Source organism: Chenopodium album, chromosome 18 (genome assembly GCF_948465745.1).
Source record: "Chenopodium album chromosome 18, dcCheAlbu1.1, whole genome shotgun sequence".
In the NCBI taxonomy this organism is placed as follows: Eukaryota; Viridiplantae; Streptophyta; class Magnoliopsida; order Caryophyllales; family Amaranthaceae; genus Chenopodium; species Chenopodium album.
In genome coordinates, this window is record NC_137851.1 from 11368655 (window position 1) to 11380726 (window position 12072).

At 34.7% G+C, this 12072-nt stretch overlaps 1 protein-coding gene across 1 annotated transcript; it reads left to right on the forward strand.

Annotated features, from left to right (window-relative positions):
* The first annotated feature begins 2107 nt into the window (after nucleotides 1-2107).
* Nucleotides 2108-10989, forward strand: LOC145591481 (LRR receptor-like serine/threonine-protein kinase ERECTA). The gene is made up of 27 exons (XM_081647943.1): nucleotides 2108-2868; nucleotides 3431-3569; nucleotides 3818-3889; nucleotides 3977-4048; nucleotides 4180-4251; nucleotides 4334-4405; nucleotides 4494-4565; nucleotides 4703-4774; nucleotides 4868-4939; nucleotides 5029-5097; nucleotides 5185-5256; nucleotides 5369-5440; nucleotides 5523-5594; nucleotides 5712-5783; nucleotides 5865-5936; nucleotides 6024-6095; nucleotides 6205-6276; nucleotides 6366-6437; nucleotides 6522-6593; nucleotides 6681-6752; nucleotides 6832-6900; nucleotides 7048-7119; nucleotides 7265-7338; nucleotides 7896-8024; nucleotides 8453-8806; nucleotides 9289-9659; nucleotides 10366-10989. Exons 1-27 carry the CDS (start codon nucleotides 2757-2759, stop codon nucleotides 10732-10734), a joined length of 2982 nt encoding a protein of 993 aa, XP_081504069.1. The 5' UTR covers nucleotides 2108-2756; the 3' UTR covers nucleotides 10735-10989.
* The last annotated feature ends 1083 nt before the right edge of the window (nucleotides 10990-12072 follow it).

Consider the following 12072-nt stretch of genomic DNA (forward strand, 5'->3'; position numbering starts at 1 on the left):
TGAAATAAGTATTTAAAAGACGGAAGGAGTATTACATCATCCATTTTTTTTCTACATCATTAACTTAGATTAAAAGAAACAAGGTCTTTAAGTCAAACAAAGCCACGTCCTTAAAAGATTAATTCATATTCCGTACATTGAGGGTGTTTGCTATACATATTGGAAATGGAGTGAAAAGGAAACAAATAACATTGGAGAAAAAAATTATTTAACACTTACCTTTTCATTTGTTTGGTTTAACAGTGGAAAGGAATCACTTAACTATATATAACTCATCGTTCTTTTTGTTTGAAAAGGATAAGGGAAATTGTTACCTTAGGTTTTAAAGAGGTAATAAATAGTGGAAACCATTATCCTTAGGTAATGATAATTGTTATCTAAACCTTCTAAGAGCAACTCCAATGGTTGTAGCTAGAGACTTGTTTATAATATTAAATAGCTATTAGCTTGACCATTGGAGCTAGAAAATGCAATTAACTTGGTCAAGCAAATTAGCTAATTTGCTTTAAAAAAACTTGCTGATAAAATACAATAAATTAGAATAAATAAAATAAAATTTTAAAACATAAATTAAGGAGGTATGGTTTTTTTAAATAGTAACCTAATAGTTAGTTATTGGAGCTCAAATGATAATTATTTTAAAAGATTATGTGGCATCTTGCCTTTAGAGTTGCTCTAACCATGTAATGGTTTTATTGAATTCATTCCCACCCCCAAAAAATACTCTAATCAAACATTCTCTTAGGCTCTGTTCTGATTTACTGAACTGAATTGAACTGAAATGAACTGAATTATTTATAAGGGAAGGAAATTAGGAAGTAAAGTAAAGTGAACTGAAATTAAGCTGAAGAGAGCATGTTCTTAATCTAATCAAATAGAAACATAGCCACATGCCCACATGGGTGTAACACAAAATACTACGTAATCAAATAAGACCTATTCTAATGGTAAATATTTGATCGTGAAATTTTTTGTCCAGTATTTCTAATCTGTAAAAATGTAATTTGATTAGTACGAGTAAGAAATATTTAAGTACAATATGTAATTTTTTTTTTCCTCAGCTACATGCACAAACATAATTACTCCGTACTTAATCCGTTAATCGTAGTTATTGGTACAAATTGACCCATAAGCCTATAAATTCAAGAGAGGTAGAAGTACTCATGGACTCGTGGTAAAAATATGGGCAAAAGTATAACTATCAAACTAATGCTACAAACCATAAATGTAAAAATGGTGAGAAAATTGTCCACACTCTACTACGTACTATCCCTAGTCCCCTACCCAAACCTTATACTAAATCAATTATTTCAATTTTACCAATCTCCATAAAGTTATTCATTAAAACAGCAAATTATTTATTGTTCAAAATCAATACGGAGTAGTTTATTTTTCTAAAATAATTAATTTTATTTAGAAAAAGGCAAAAATCAATGAACGTTAGGAGACATTGGATAAAATTACAGTACTAAAAGTAAAAATATTGAATTAAAAGGAACATTAATTAAATCGACCCACTCATATTTTAACATGCATTCCTAGATTAATACGGAGCACTCCCTTCCTTTCGTATTAATCGCAACATTTCTTTTTTCATGCGTTTTATATTAATTTCAACTCTTCTATATTTAGAAAGGACCCATCATTACTCTGTAATTTCTCTATTCCACTAACCCATCTTCCACAAATATTTTAATATTTCTCTTTTCTACTAATCCCATTTACTTCGTATATTACCTTTTTTTTTTAATTATTTTTATTTCCTACTAACAATACTTTATACGGAGTATTAAATCTTGTGAACACCCTAATGTTAGAATTAATACAAATTGAAAGGAAAACCTCTTTAAAAAATATGAGTACTTATTTTTAATACGATTACTTATTTAACGTTTCAAAAGCGTTGGTTAGCTAAGAATTTTATTGTTTAGTAAAAAAAAAAAAAAAAAAAAAAAAAGTTAGTAGGATCGCTGTCAAGTCGAAAAAGTAGTAATAAGGGTGGCGTCTGCAGATGCTCAGACTCCTCTCTCTCTCCTCCCCAAAAAAAACAGAGCAAGAAAGCGACTTCTCTCTCTTTCTCTCTCCTCTCAATATTCAATAAAAAAATTGATTATAAAAAATTACCCAGAAAAAATAAATTTATTTATTGCTATTTTTACTAGCTGAGCTCCCCTATATACTACAAGTTTAATACAATTGTCTGAGTTTTAGAGGAGAGAGAAAATTTGTAAAAAGCAGAGTACTAGCTAGCTGTGTTGTGTGATAATAACCCAGAAATTTTGCAGAGCTGAAAAACTAGTCTTTTTCTTCTTTTTAATTATACAGTGACTACTTCCTTTTATCATAATTTTCTCTTTCTATCTCTACAAAATTTAATTGGGAACTGGGTAGATTTGAAGAGGAGGAAATGCAATGTACATTGTGTTTAAATGGGGATTTTTGTTTGTTGTTTTATGAGAGAGAATTTCTCAATTGATTAAATTGGCAACTTCTTCGTGATTCTTCTTCTTCTTAACTCTGTTTTCACTCTTTCTCTCTCTTAAACTAGAAAACCCAGTTGATAAAATTGTTGATTCAACTTCATTTTTCCCAGAATTCTGTTGTTTTTTTAGTGGATATTTTAAAAAAAGTTCAAAAAATGGTGGGATTTTTTCTGGGTAGAAATGGTTGATTGAGCTTGACAAAACCCAGAAAATTGCGGAATTTTTAGTGGGGTTTTTTTTTTTAAGTAATTTTGCTAAAAAAAAATTGAAAAAATGGAGGTGGGATTTTTATGTGGGTTCCAACAGTGGCGGCATTGTCTTCCAGCTTGGGTTTTTCTAGCTTCTCTTCTACTCTGTAGTTTGGGTTCTGTGAATTCTGACGATGGTATGTTCTATTAATCTTCATCTGAAATCATTTTTTAATTGTTTTTTTGTCTTTGTCTAAACATAGTTAATTTACCTACTTTATGTGTGATTAATATAATAATGTCACTTTTTTTTGTCCTTAATCATCCTCTTGTTTTGTCCTTAATCATCTTTTTAATTAATCGTACGACTCGTACCCAAGACTCGGATCAAATCCCGTCTATGTTACTAGCTTTGCGGCTCTATCCGCTTACTTTTTTTTTTTTTTTAAATAAATTGACTTTTGATGAATTTATATTATATAAGAGGGGGTATAATTGTCGTTGATATAGGTAACAACAATTTGAGCCGTTATTTTAATTTTTTAAGAGAAGGATGTACTTATGTTTAGTCTTATCATTTGAGAGTGATTTTTAACTCTATCTTTGCTTTTTAGATTTGTCAAAGTTTTATGTTATTTTTTTCCCTTTTTATTTGGGTAGGTGAGATGCCTTTTTCTGTCTAATCATTTTATTTTAGTGTAATGAATTTATTTCTTTAATTAAGTTGTTAACTTGTTTTTGCTTTTGGGATTAATAAAGGTGCAACACTGTTGGAGATTAAGAAGTCAATTAGGGACGTAGATAATGTTTTATATGACTGGTCAGATTCACCATCATCAGATTACTGTGTATGGAGAGGGGTCACCTGTGACAATGCCACCTTCAACATCGTCGCCTTGTGAGTCTTCTAACTGTATCTTCTTCCCCGTTTGGCTCGGCCGGAATTAGTAGTCACATCGATAGTGTAATTTGAGCTAGTAATGTGATGACTAATGCAGACATGATATTTATGCTTCTTGTTCTTATCTTATTAAGTTAGTCATGCCAAGTCATTATCATTATATTTGGTTGTTTTGCATGCTGGGTTTGTTTGTTGGGTAAAGTTTATAATGTTTGTCTGCCTTTTGGGTGGTGGTATCTATCTAGGAATATTTCAGGGCTAAATATTGATGGAGAGATTTCACCGGCTATTGGAGATCTTAAAAGCTTGCTATCAATGTACATCGTACCACCTTTTGCTATACTTTTCCATTTTTCCTTACCTTGTATGATTGATTGCTGATAAATGTGATGGATTTTGAACAGTGATCTTAGTCGAAACAGGCTATCAGGACAAATACCCGATGAGATCGGTGATTGCTCTTCATTGACATACTTGTATGTTTGATTTATTATATTAAATAAATATTGGGCGTTGGTTTCATTATTTGGACCCTAGGAGGCTAGCTCTTCCAACTGTTTTATGTGCCAAGGTTATCATGACCAATTTGATGAACATCTGATCTTAGGGACTTGTCATTCAATGAGCTTTATGGAGATATACCATTTTCAGTATCAAAGTTGAAGCAATTGGAAGAATTGTAAGGGATTTTCTGAAGAACTGGCTGCTTTGTTATTTTGATGAATAAACTTCCCTTATTTTACATGTCTATTGTCTTCCAGGATTTTGAAGAATAATCAATTGACAGGCCCAATCCCATCCACCCTCTCGCAGATTCCAAATTTGAAACTCTTGTAAAGCTCTTAACTTGTCTTTTGAGTTGCAATTGTGTGCTTATTGTTCAACATTTGACTAAACTACTGATTCACCGATTTTCTACAGAGACCTGGCCCAGAACTCTTTGACAGGGGAAATTCCCAGGCTTATATATTGGAATGAGGTTTTGCAATATCTGTAAGTATACCAGCTTTTTGTCAAAGCTACTTTAGAGCAAGTTTATGGCTACTTGTATGGCTGTATTGTCTATTTTAAAGATTTGACAATTAACAAATTATTTCTACTTAATGAAATATATATTCAATGATATTTAGTGGGCTTCGAGGCAACAATTTGGGCGGATCACTCTCACCTGATATGTGCCAGTTAACTGGGTTGTGGTACTTGTAAGTCATCTATAATGTTGGCTTTATAGGGAGTTTAAGCATTTTTGTCACCTATTTGTGTTTTAATATCATGATTTATTCTAAATCTTGCAGTGATGTTAGAAACAACAGTTTGACTGGAACTATCCCCCAGAGTATAGGCAATTGTACTCCCTTCCAAGTATTGTATGTCACTAACCTTCGCTTAAGATATCTTATGTTTACTTCCTCTGTGGCTCAATCACTGAAAGGAGTTTATCTTAATCATTCTGTAGGGACCTGTCATACAATCAACTTACTGGGGAGATTCCATTCAACATAGGGTTTTTGCAAGTTGCAACTTTGTATGAAGATGCAATCTCATCTCTTTAATTGATTAAATAGAGGTTTTTATTAACATAAGTTCTAACCAAATCACACTCCTTGGATAGGTCTTTGCAAGGAAATCAACTTTCGGGGGAAATTCCTTCAGTTATTGGCTTGATGCAGGCACTTGCAGTGTTGTAAGTCTTCCTTTAAGTGAATCCAGCGCTCTATATGAATATTTGGAGTACCTTTTTCATGGTTGTTACCATTCACTCTTATCATTCTAATTTGCTGCCTCCCCCCCCCCAGAGATTTAAGCTTCAATCATTTGACTGGGACAATCCCTCCAATATTGGGGAATTTGAGCTATACCGAGAAACTGTTAGTACCCACTCAATTCCTGGCTATTTAATGTTTGTCAATCTGCTTTATGGGCTGTTTGAGTAAATTTTGTATTTTGCAGGTATTTGCATAGTAACAAGTTAACTGGTTCAATACCTGCGGAGCTAGGAAATATGACAAAACTTCATTACTTGTATGTGTTCATGAAATCAACAATTGCCAGATTTCTATGTCACAATTTCCTGGATTCTAGCTGTATTTATATGTTCAACTCATTACTAACATTGTCATTTCTCCTTGAATCTGATAGAGAACTAAATGATAACAAGCTCTCTGGACATATTCCTCCAGAGTTGGGGAAGCTTACGGACTTGTTTGACCTGTAAGTCGTATCATACTAATTTCTGCTGAGAGAAGGTTGCTCACATCACTTCCAAGTGTCTTACACAATGTTTATTTATAGGAATATTGCCAACAACAAACTTGAAGGACCCATTCCTGGCAACCTTAGTTCTTGTGCTAATCTCAATAGCCTGTGAGTTACATTCAATACGTTGGTCCCTGGAACTATTTAATGTCTTGGAATATCTATAGGTAACTTTTATCTTTTTTTATATGACAGTAATCTGCATGGCAACAAGTTAAATGGAACAATCCCAGCTGCCTTCCAAAGGCTGGAGAGTATGACATACTTGTGAGTGTTTAATCTATTTGACTCAGTGAGAATTTAGTGAGTAGAATTATTTAATCTAGTATTAGTTTTCGAGTTCTAACCCTATCAACTTGGCGGAGCCAATCTTTAGGAACCTTTCATCCAACAAGTTAAAAGGACCCATTCCACTTGAGATTTCTAAAATGGGGAATCTTGATACGCTGTGAGTTTCTATGTGCACTCTCACTTTTTGAAATATCTTACTTGTTTCCTATAGAGGATGATATTTATGTACATTTTGATCATGTTCAGGGACCTTTCTGACAACATAATCAGCGGATCCATTCCGTCACCTCTTGGGGACTTGGAGCATCTTCTTAAGCTGTATGTTTCGCCATGTGGTGACACTAATCCTTTCAAAGTTTAAAAAGTTCATTAATGTTGCTCATTTTGTTCTTTGTAATGTAGGAACTTGAGCAGAAACCATATAGGTGGATTTATACCAGCTGAGTTTGGAAATCTCAGGAGTATTGTGGACATGTGAGTTTATACCTCCTATCTGCAGTCTATTTTACTCTTTTTAGATTAGTTGTTTCTCCTGACCTGAAATGTTCCCGTGCGTCTCAGAGATCTTTCTAGTAACCATATTGCTGGTACCATCCCACAAGAGTTGGGTCAGCTGCAGAATTTGTTCTCACTGTAAGTTTTGCCTGATGATAACTCTAATTCTATGCTCTTGCTATTTTTTCTGACATATTTTATGACAAAATAATGGCAGGAGTTTGGAATATAACAATTTGTCTGGAGATGTGATGTCACTGATGAATTGTCTCAGCCTTGCCACTTTGTAGGTTCTTTACCAAGATTTTTACTTTTGAAGTCTTCTTGTTATGCCCCTCTCCAACTTCCTCAAGAATTAAAGGCATCTCTATTCAAATATGCCTTATTTGTTGACTTGTGTCAATTGCTAATCAATTTATGTGTTTTATTGCAGAAATGTGTCGTACAATGACTTAGTCGGTGACATTCCTACAAGTAACAATTTTTCAAGATTCTCACCAAATAGGTAAAAGCTGTTGCCCCTGTAGGCTTGTATATGTATCAGTTTATGTAAACCAATTTTTTTGTGCTGGGTTTTCTTTGGAATTTTACAAAATTTCTTCTGCTCTTTTCATGTTCTTATCTTTTAACTTTCTTGCCATTGTTAACAGCTTCATCGGAAACCCTAATCTATGTGGATACTGGCGTGGTTCAGGTTGTCATGATCCCCCTACTGCTAGCAAAGGTAAATGCTTCAACTTCAAAGCATATTGTAGTCACTACTCATGGTTTGCATATTGTATAGTGTTATTTAAATATTTCTGTAGCTCTTCACCATAAGATCGGTATGGAAACCCTCTTGTTTAGCAATATTTAAAGCTTTTAAAAATCCTTTCACTTTAAATTCTCTGTCAGGGTGTAATTCAATGTAGAATTTGACGAGTTTCCAATTCAACCCTTACCTTCTCCGTATTGCCTTCTCTAAGTTGAATACAGGATAAGAAAAATAAAACTCCATCCATGTGGTACACTTACAAATGGCGATATCTGTGAACAAAAGGGATTTTCTACATGATCCTCTAATTGAAACTGTGCGGTTCCTAGTGTTATTGTAATCTGTAACTTTATCATTCCATATTTCATTTTACCTATGAGAAGTTTCCTGTTCTCATAGTAACCCGTGTACTATTTCTCTTGAGCATTTGTTTTTTCCTTGAATGAGTTGCTGTTATGTTTATTTAACCTGAAGGGTACTTTGAGTTGTGTTGTTTATTCTCTCATATTCTTTTGGTGTGTTTGCAGTTTCCATTCCGAAGGCAGCCATTTTGGGGATTGCTTTGGGCGGACTTGTGATTCTTTTAATGATTCTAGTTGCAGCTTGCCGTCCTCAAAAACCGGCTCCATTTTTTGATGGTTCAATGGAGAAACCAGGTTACTTTCGATACTGCTCCACGAGTTTAACGTAGCCATATTCCTTAACTACAGCTCAATTCTTGTTTTGGGGGTTGGAATTCAGTGGGAATTCTTTAAAAAGGGATGCACTGTAGCATTGATTTAGGTTGATAGGGGTCATCCATCTTGATAAGGTTACAGTAGGTTTGTTTGGACACTAAAACTATTAAGGATAAGAAAATGGTGAGTAGGTCTGTGACATCTGTCTGATACTCTGATGTTACTGATGGGCATCATTTATTATATATTTAAATAGAACAGTAAGATTTTTGTTTCTCTTTTTTCACCAAATGTGTCATCTAATGGTTGAATGCTTGAAATTTTTAACTTAGTAGAATAGTAGATTGCCATGTTGCTTGTTCTCTCATACTTCAGTTGTTTAACGCAAGATTACTGCCCAATTTCAGCTGTGGTCAGTTATTCTTCACCAAAGCTAGTGATCCTTCACATGAACATGGCACTTCATGTATATGATGACATCATGAGGATGACAGAGAACCTAAGTGAAAAATACATCATTGGCTATGGAGCCTCCAGTACTGTGTACAAGTGTGTGCTGAAGAACTGCAAACCCGTGGCTATCAAAAAGCTTTACTCCCACTACCCTCAATCTTTAAAAGAATTTGAGACAGAGCTTGAGACAGTTGGGAGTATAAAGCATCGGAACCTGGTTAGCTTGCAGGGATACTCCCTTTCCCCATCTGGAAACCTACTTTTCTACGATTACATGGATAATGGGAGTCTCTGGGACCTTCTTCATGGTAACTTTTTGTCATTTTTCCTTCTGTGCAAGTCTTTGTATCTGTTAAGGCTGTGTTCCCTTTTTTCTTTTCCTTTATTCATGTCTAGGCTCCTCCCCTCACTTGGTCAGTTAGACCCCTTAGTTTCCTTGTCACATTTGCTTTTATTAGTGCACTTTCAAATAATGTTGCTCAGATTTATGCTTCTGATGACAAGCATTAACTTGATGTCTGGATGCCTCAAAAAAAAAAAAAAAAAAAATTATAGCACCTTCACTTAATGAATGTTATTATTACTAATTCTACATGACTAAAGGGTGACATTAGAATTAGAAAAAATGATGGCACTTTCGTCAGTCGTTGTGCGGCTAGTTTCTTCCTTTCATTTTCATTGTATTTCCTGTTTCTACTTGAATTATGGAGTGATTTGCACCACCATGTTGCACTTAATAGTGCTGGACTAAGTTTTGATTTTTCTTCTCTTTGGTTTACCTTTTACCTAGGGCACGCAAAGAAGAAAAAGCTGGACTGGGATACACGTCTTAGAATAGCATTGGGAGCTGCTCAGGGGCTTGCATACCTTCACCATGACTGCAGCCCACGTATAATCCATAGGGATGTGAAGTCATCTAACATCTTACTTGACAAAGACTTTGAACCACATCTCACCGACTTTGGTATTGCCAAGAGTGTGTGCGCCTCGAAGTCCCACACATCAACCTATGTGATGGGCACAATTGGATACATAGACCCTGAGTATGCTCGCACTTCACGGCTCACTGAGAAGTCTGATGTTTACAGCTATGGGATTGTTCTACTTGAGTTGCTGACTGGAAGAAAAGCTGTAGACAATGAATCAAATCTGCATCATCTGGTCAGTTTAGCGGTCTATCTTTAATCTCCTCTATGTTTAATGTTCCATTGTCCTTTTTAATCACGCGTGTATGCATATTGAATGAGATGAAAATGACTTCCATTCCTTGAATCACAATTCACATCTTGCCTTACTCTTACTTTGCTCACATTAGTATCCTCCCGGCCTTAAAAACAATTTCATTACCATATCAGCCTCATCTTTTAAATTAACCCACACTGCTTTTGGTCACGCATCTGCTAGTTCCCGTGATTAGTAACTAAAGCAACCAAGGGGAATATGAATCATATCTCCAAGAATTTTAGTACAAGCAATCTTTGGGATTGACCAATTGTCAACTGTCATCTCACAATTAGATAAAAAGACTACGAGTATCTTATATATGCTCTTTATATTGTACTTATATATACTTGCATAAGTTGCATTGTCCAACAAAGAAGTTTGCGTAGTGGTAGATAGCTTTAATCACCTTAAAAATTCTATACATCCACTTTCTTTGACTCCTTCCTCGTCTGTTGGAATGTGATGCTTGTGTGGTAGATTGTAAAATTTTGTTTCAAACTAAAAGTTTATTGATGTGGAGATGTTTATTGGCTCGTTGTTTCATGGTAGTACTCCACTACTCCCAAGTGTCTTTAAGTTAGTTTCTTTCTGCGTCATCTATTGTTACATAACCTCTTAACAATTTTACACCAAAAATTTGTAGATCTTATCCAAGGCAGCAAATAATGCAGTCATGGAAACAGTTGATCCAGAGATCACAGCCACATGCAAAGATGTTGGAGTTGTTAAGAAGGTTTTCCAACTCGCGCTCCTCTGCACCAAGAAACAGCCCGGTGATCGCCCCACAATGCATGAAGTTACCCGTGTGCTCACAAGCTTCGTTCCAGAAACGCCAGTCAAACAAGCAGCTCTTAACCCATTACCACCGCTCCCACCATCGCAGATGCCCTTGTACATGAACGAGTATGCTAACCTCAAAGCTCCCCACATGGTCAACTGCCCTACAATGAGCACCTCAGATGCCCAGCTTTTCCTCAAATTCGGCGAAGTAATATCCCAGAACAGTGATTAGACATATTTTAGTAATATTAAAACTAGACCCAAGAAAAAACAATGAAATGTGTATATTTTGGTACCAATTATTGCAAGCTAGGAATCATCAAGAGATTTAGTAGTACTTTGTAGGAGAAATATCAGATATCTAAAATTTTCACCATGTGGTGTAAAAGGCTGTAAAAAAAGGAAACATTTTAGAGATACCATACCAACTGATGGTAGTTTTTGTAGTACTCCCTAGTTTGAAATTGAATATATGTGGGGTCTATTCTGCTAACTTTAAGCTTTTCTTGTGATCATATAAAGTAATTTCTGACATTTGAGATTCAGTATATTATTGTACATTATGAAGTGCAGTGCAGCAATAATGCACTGTGGAGCCCTAATATGTAAGTACTTCACTGGTAAATTTTGTTATGTTACATACAAATAAAATGCAAACTGCCACCTTGTTAACTCCAAGATACCACCTTAGTATGAGACCCTATGAGTCATGAGTTGTTTGTTATTTTCTGGCAGTAAACAGTAGATAGTCATGTTATTTCAGAGAAAATGCCATTTTTACTAATGATCTGGAATCTTAAATGCTTTCATCATTTTGACCATATATGAATGTTGAATGTACTCCGTAAAATTTTAAAGGTTTGGATTGCAGGCTGTAAATTGTGTAAAATGGTGGGTTTTCGAGTTTTCAATATAAACGATAGGTTTTAGGTGAGCCTTAGCCTTTTAAGGGCCTGTTAAGATTAATTGAACTGAGCTGAACTGAACTGAACTTATTGGAGCTGAACTGAACTAAATATTTTATGAGAGAAGGAAATTAAGAACTGAACAGAACTCAACTGAACTGAACTTATTGGAACAGAGCTGAATATTTTTTGAGAGAAGGAAATTAAGAACTGAACTGAACTGAACTCAACTTATTGGAACTGAAAATAATCTGAAGAGAACAGGTCATAAATGGATGAGTTTTAGATGAGCCTTAGCTTTATTTGTGTTCGTGTTTTGTTGCGTTGATACTCCCTTCGTTTTTATTTAAGTGTTTCATTTGCCTAGGTACGTATGCTGATATAAAATTTTGACCATTAATATCTTGGAAAAATTGCACCATTAATCCCAACTTTGCTTCATCCACCAATATTAATCCCAACTTCAATTTATTCACTATCACTCCCAACTTTATACCATATTAATTTTTATCACCCCCAAGTGACTTGAAACCGGTTGAAGAGGTAAATCATGCTGCCTTGGGATTACTTGTACACATGTCGCAACCTGATTGGTTAAAAAGTAAAAAAAAAAAATAAAAAATAAAAAAAAAATTAAAAAAAAAAAAAAAAACAAAACCACCCAA

Bases quoted from the DNA above. Each gene is read 5' to 3' on its own strand.
- LOC145591481 (XM_081647943.1), top strand. From the start codon at position 2,757: ATGGAGGTGGGATTTTTATGTGGGTTCCAACAGTGGCGGCATTGTCTT. The intron at 6,753-6,831 runs GTAAGTTTTGCC...AAATAATGGCAG, and splicing joins CTGCAGAATTTGTTCTCACT to GAGTTTGGAATATAACAATT. The intron at 9,660-10,365 runs GTCAGTTTAGCG...AAAAATTTGTAG, and splicing joins AATCAAATCTGCATCATCTG to ATCTTATCCAAGGCAGCAAA.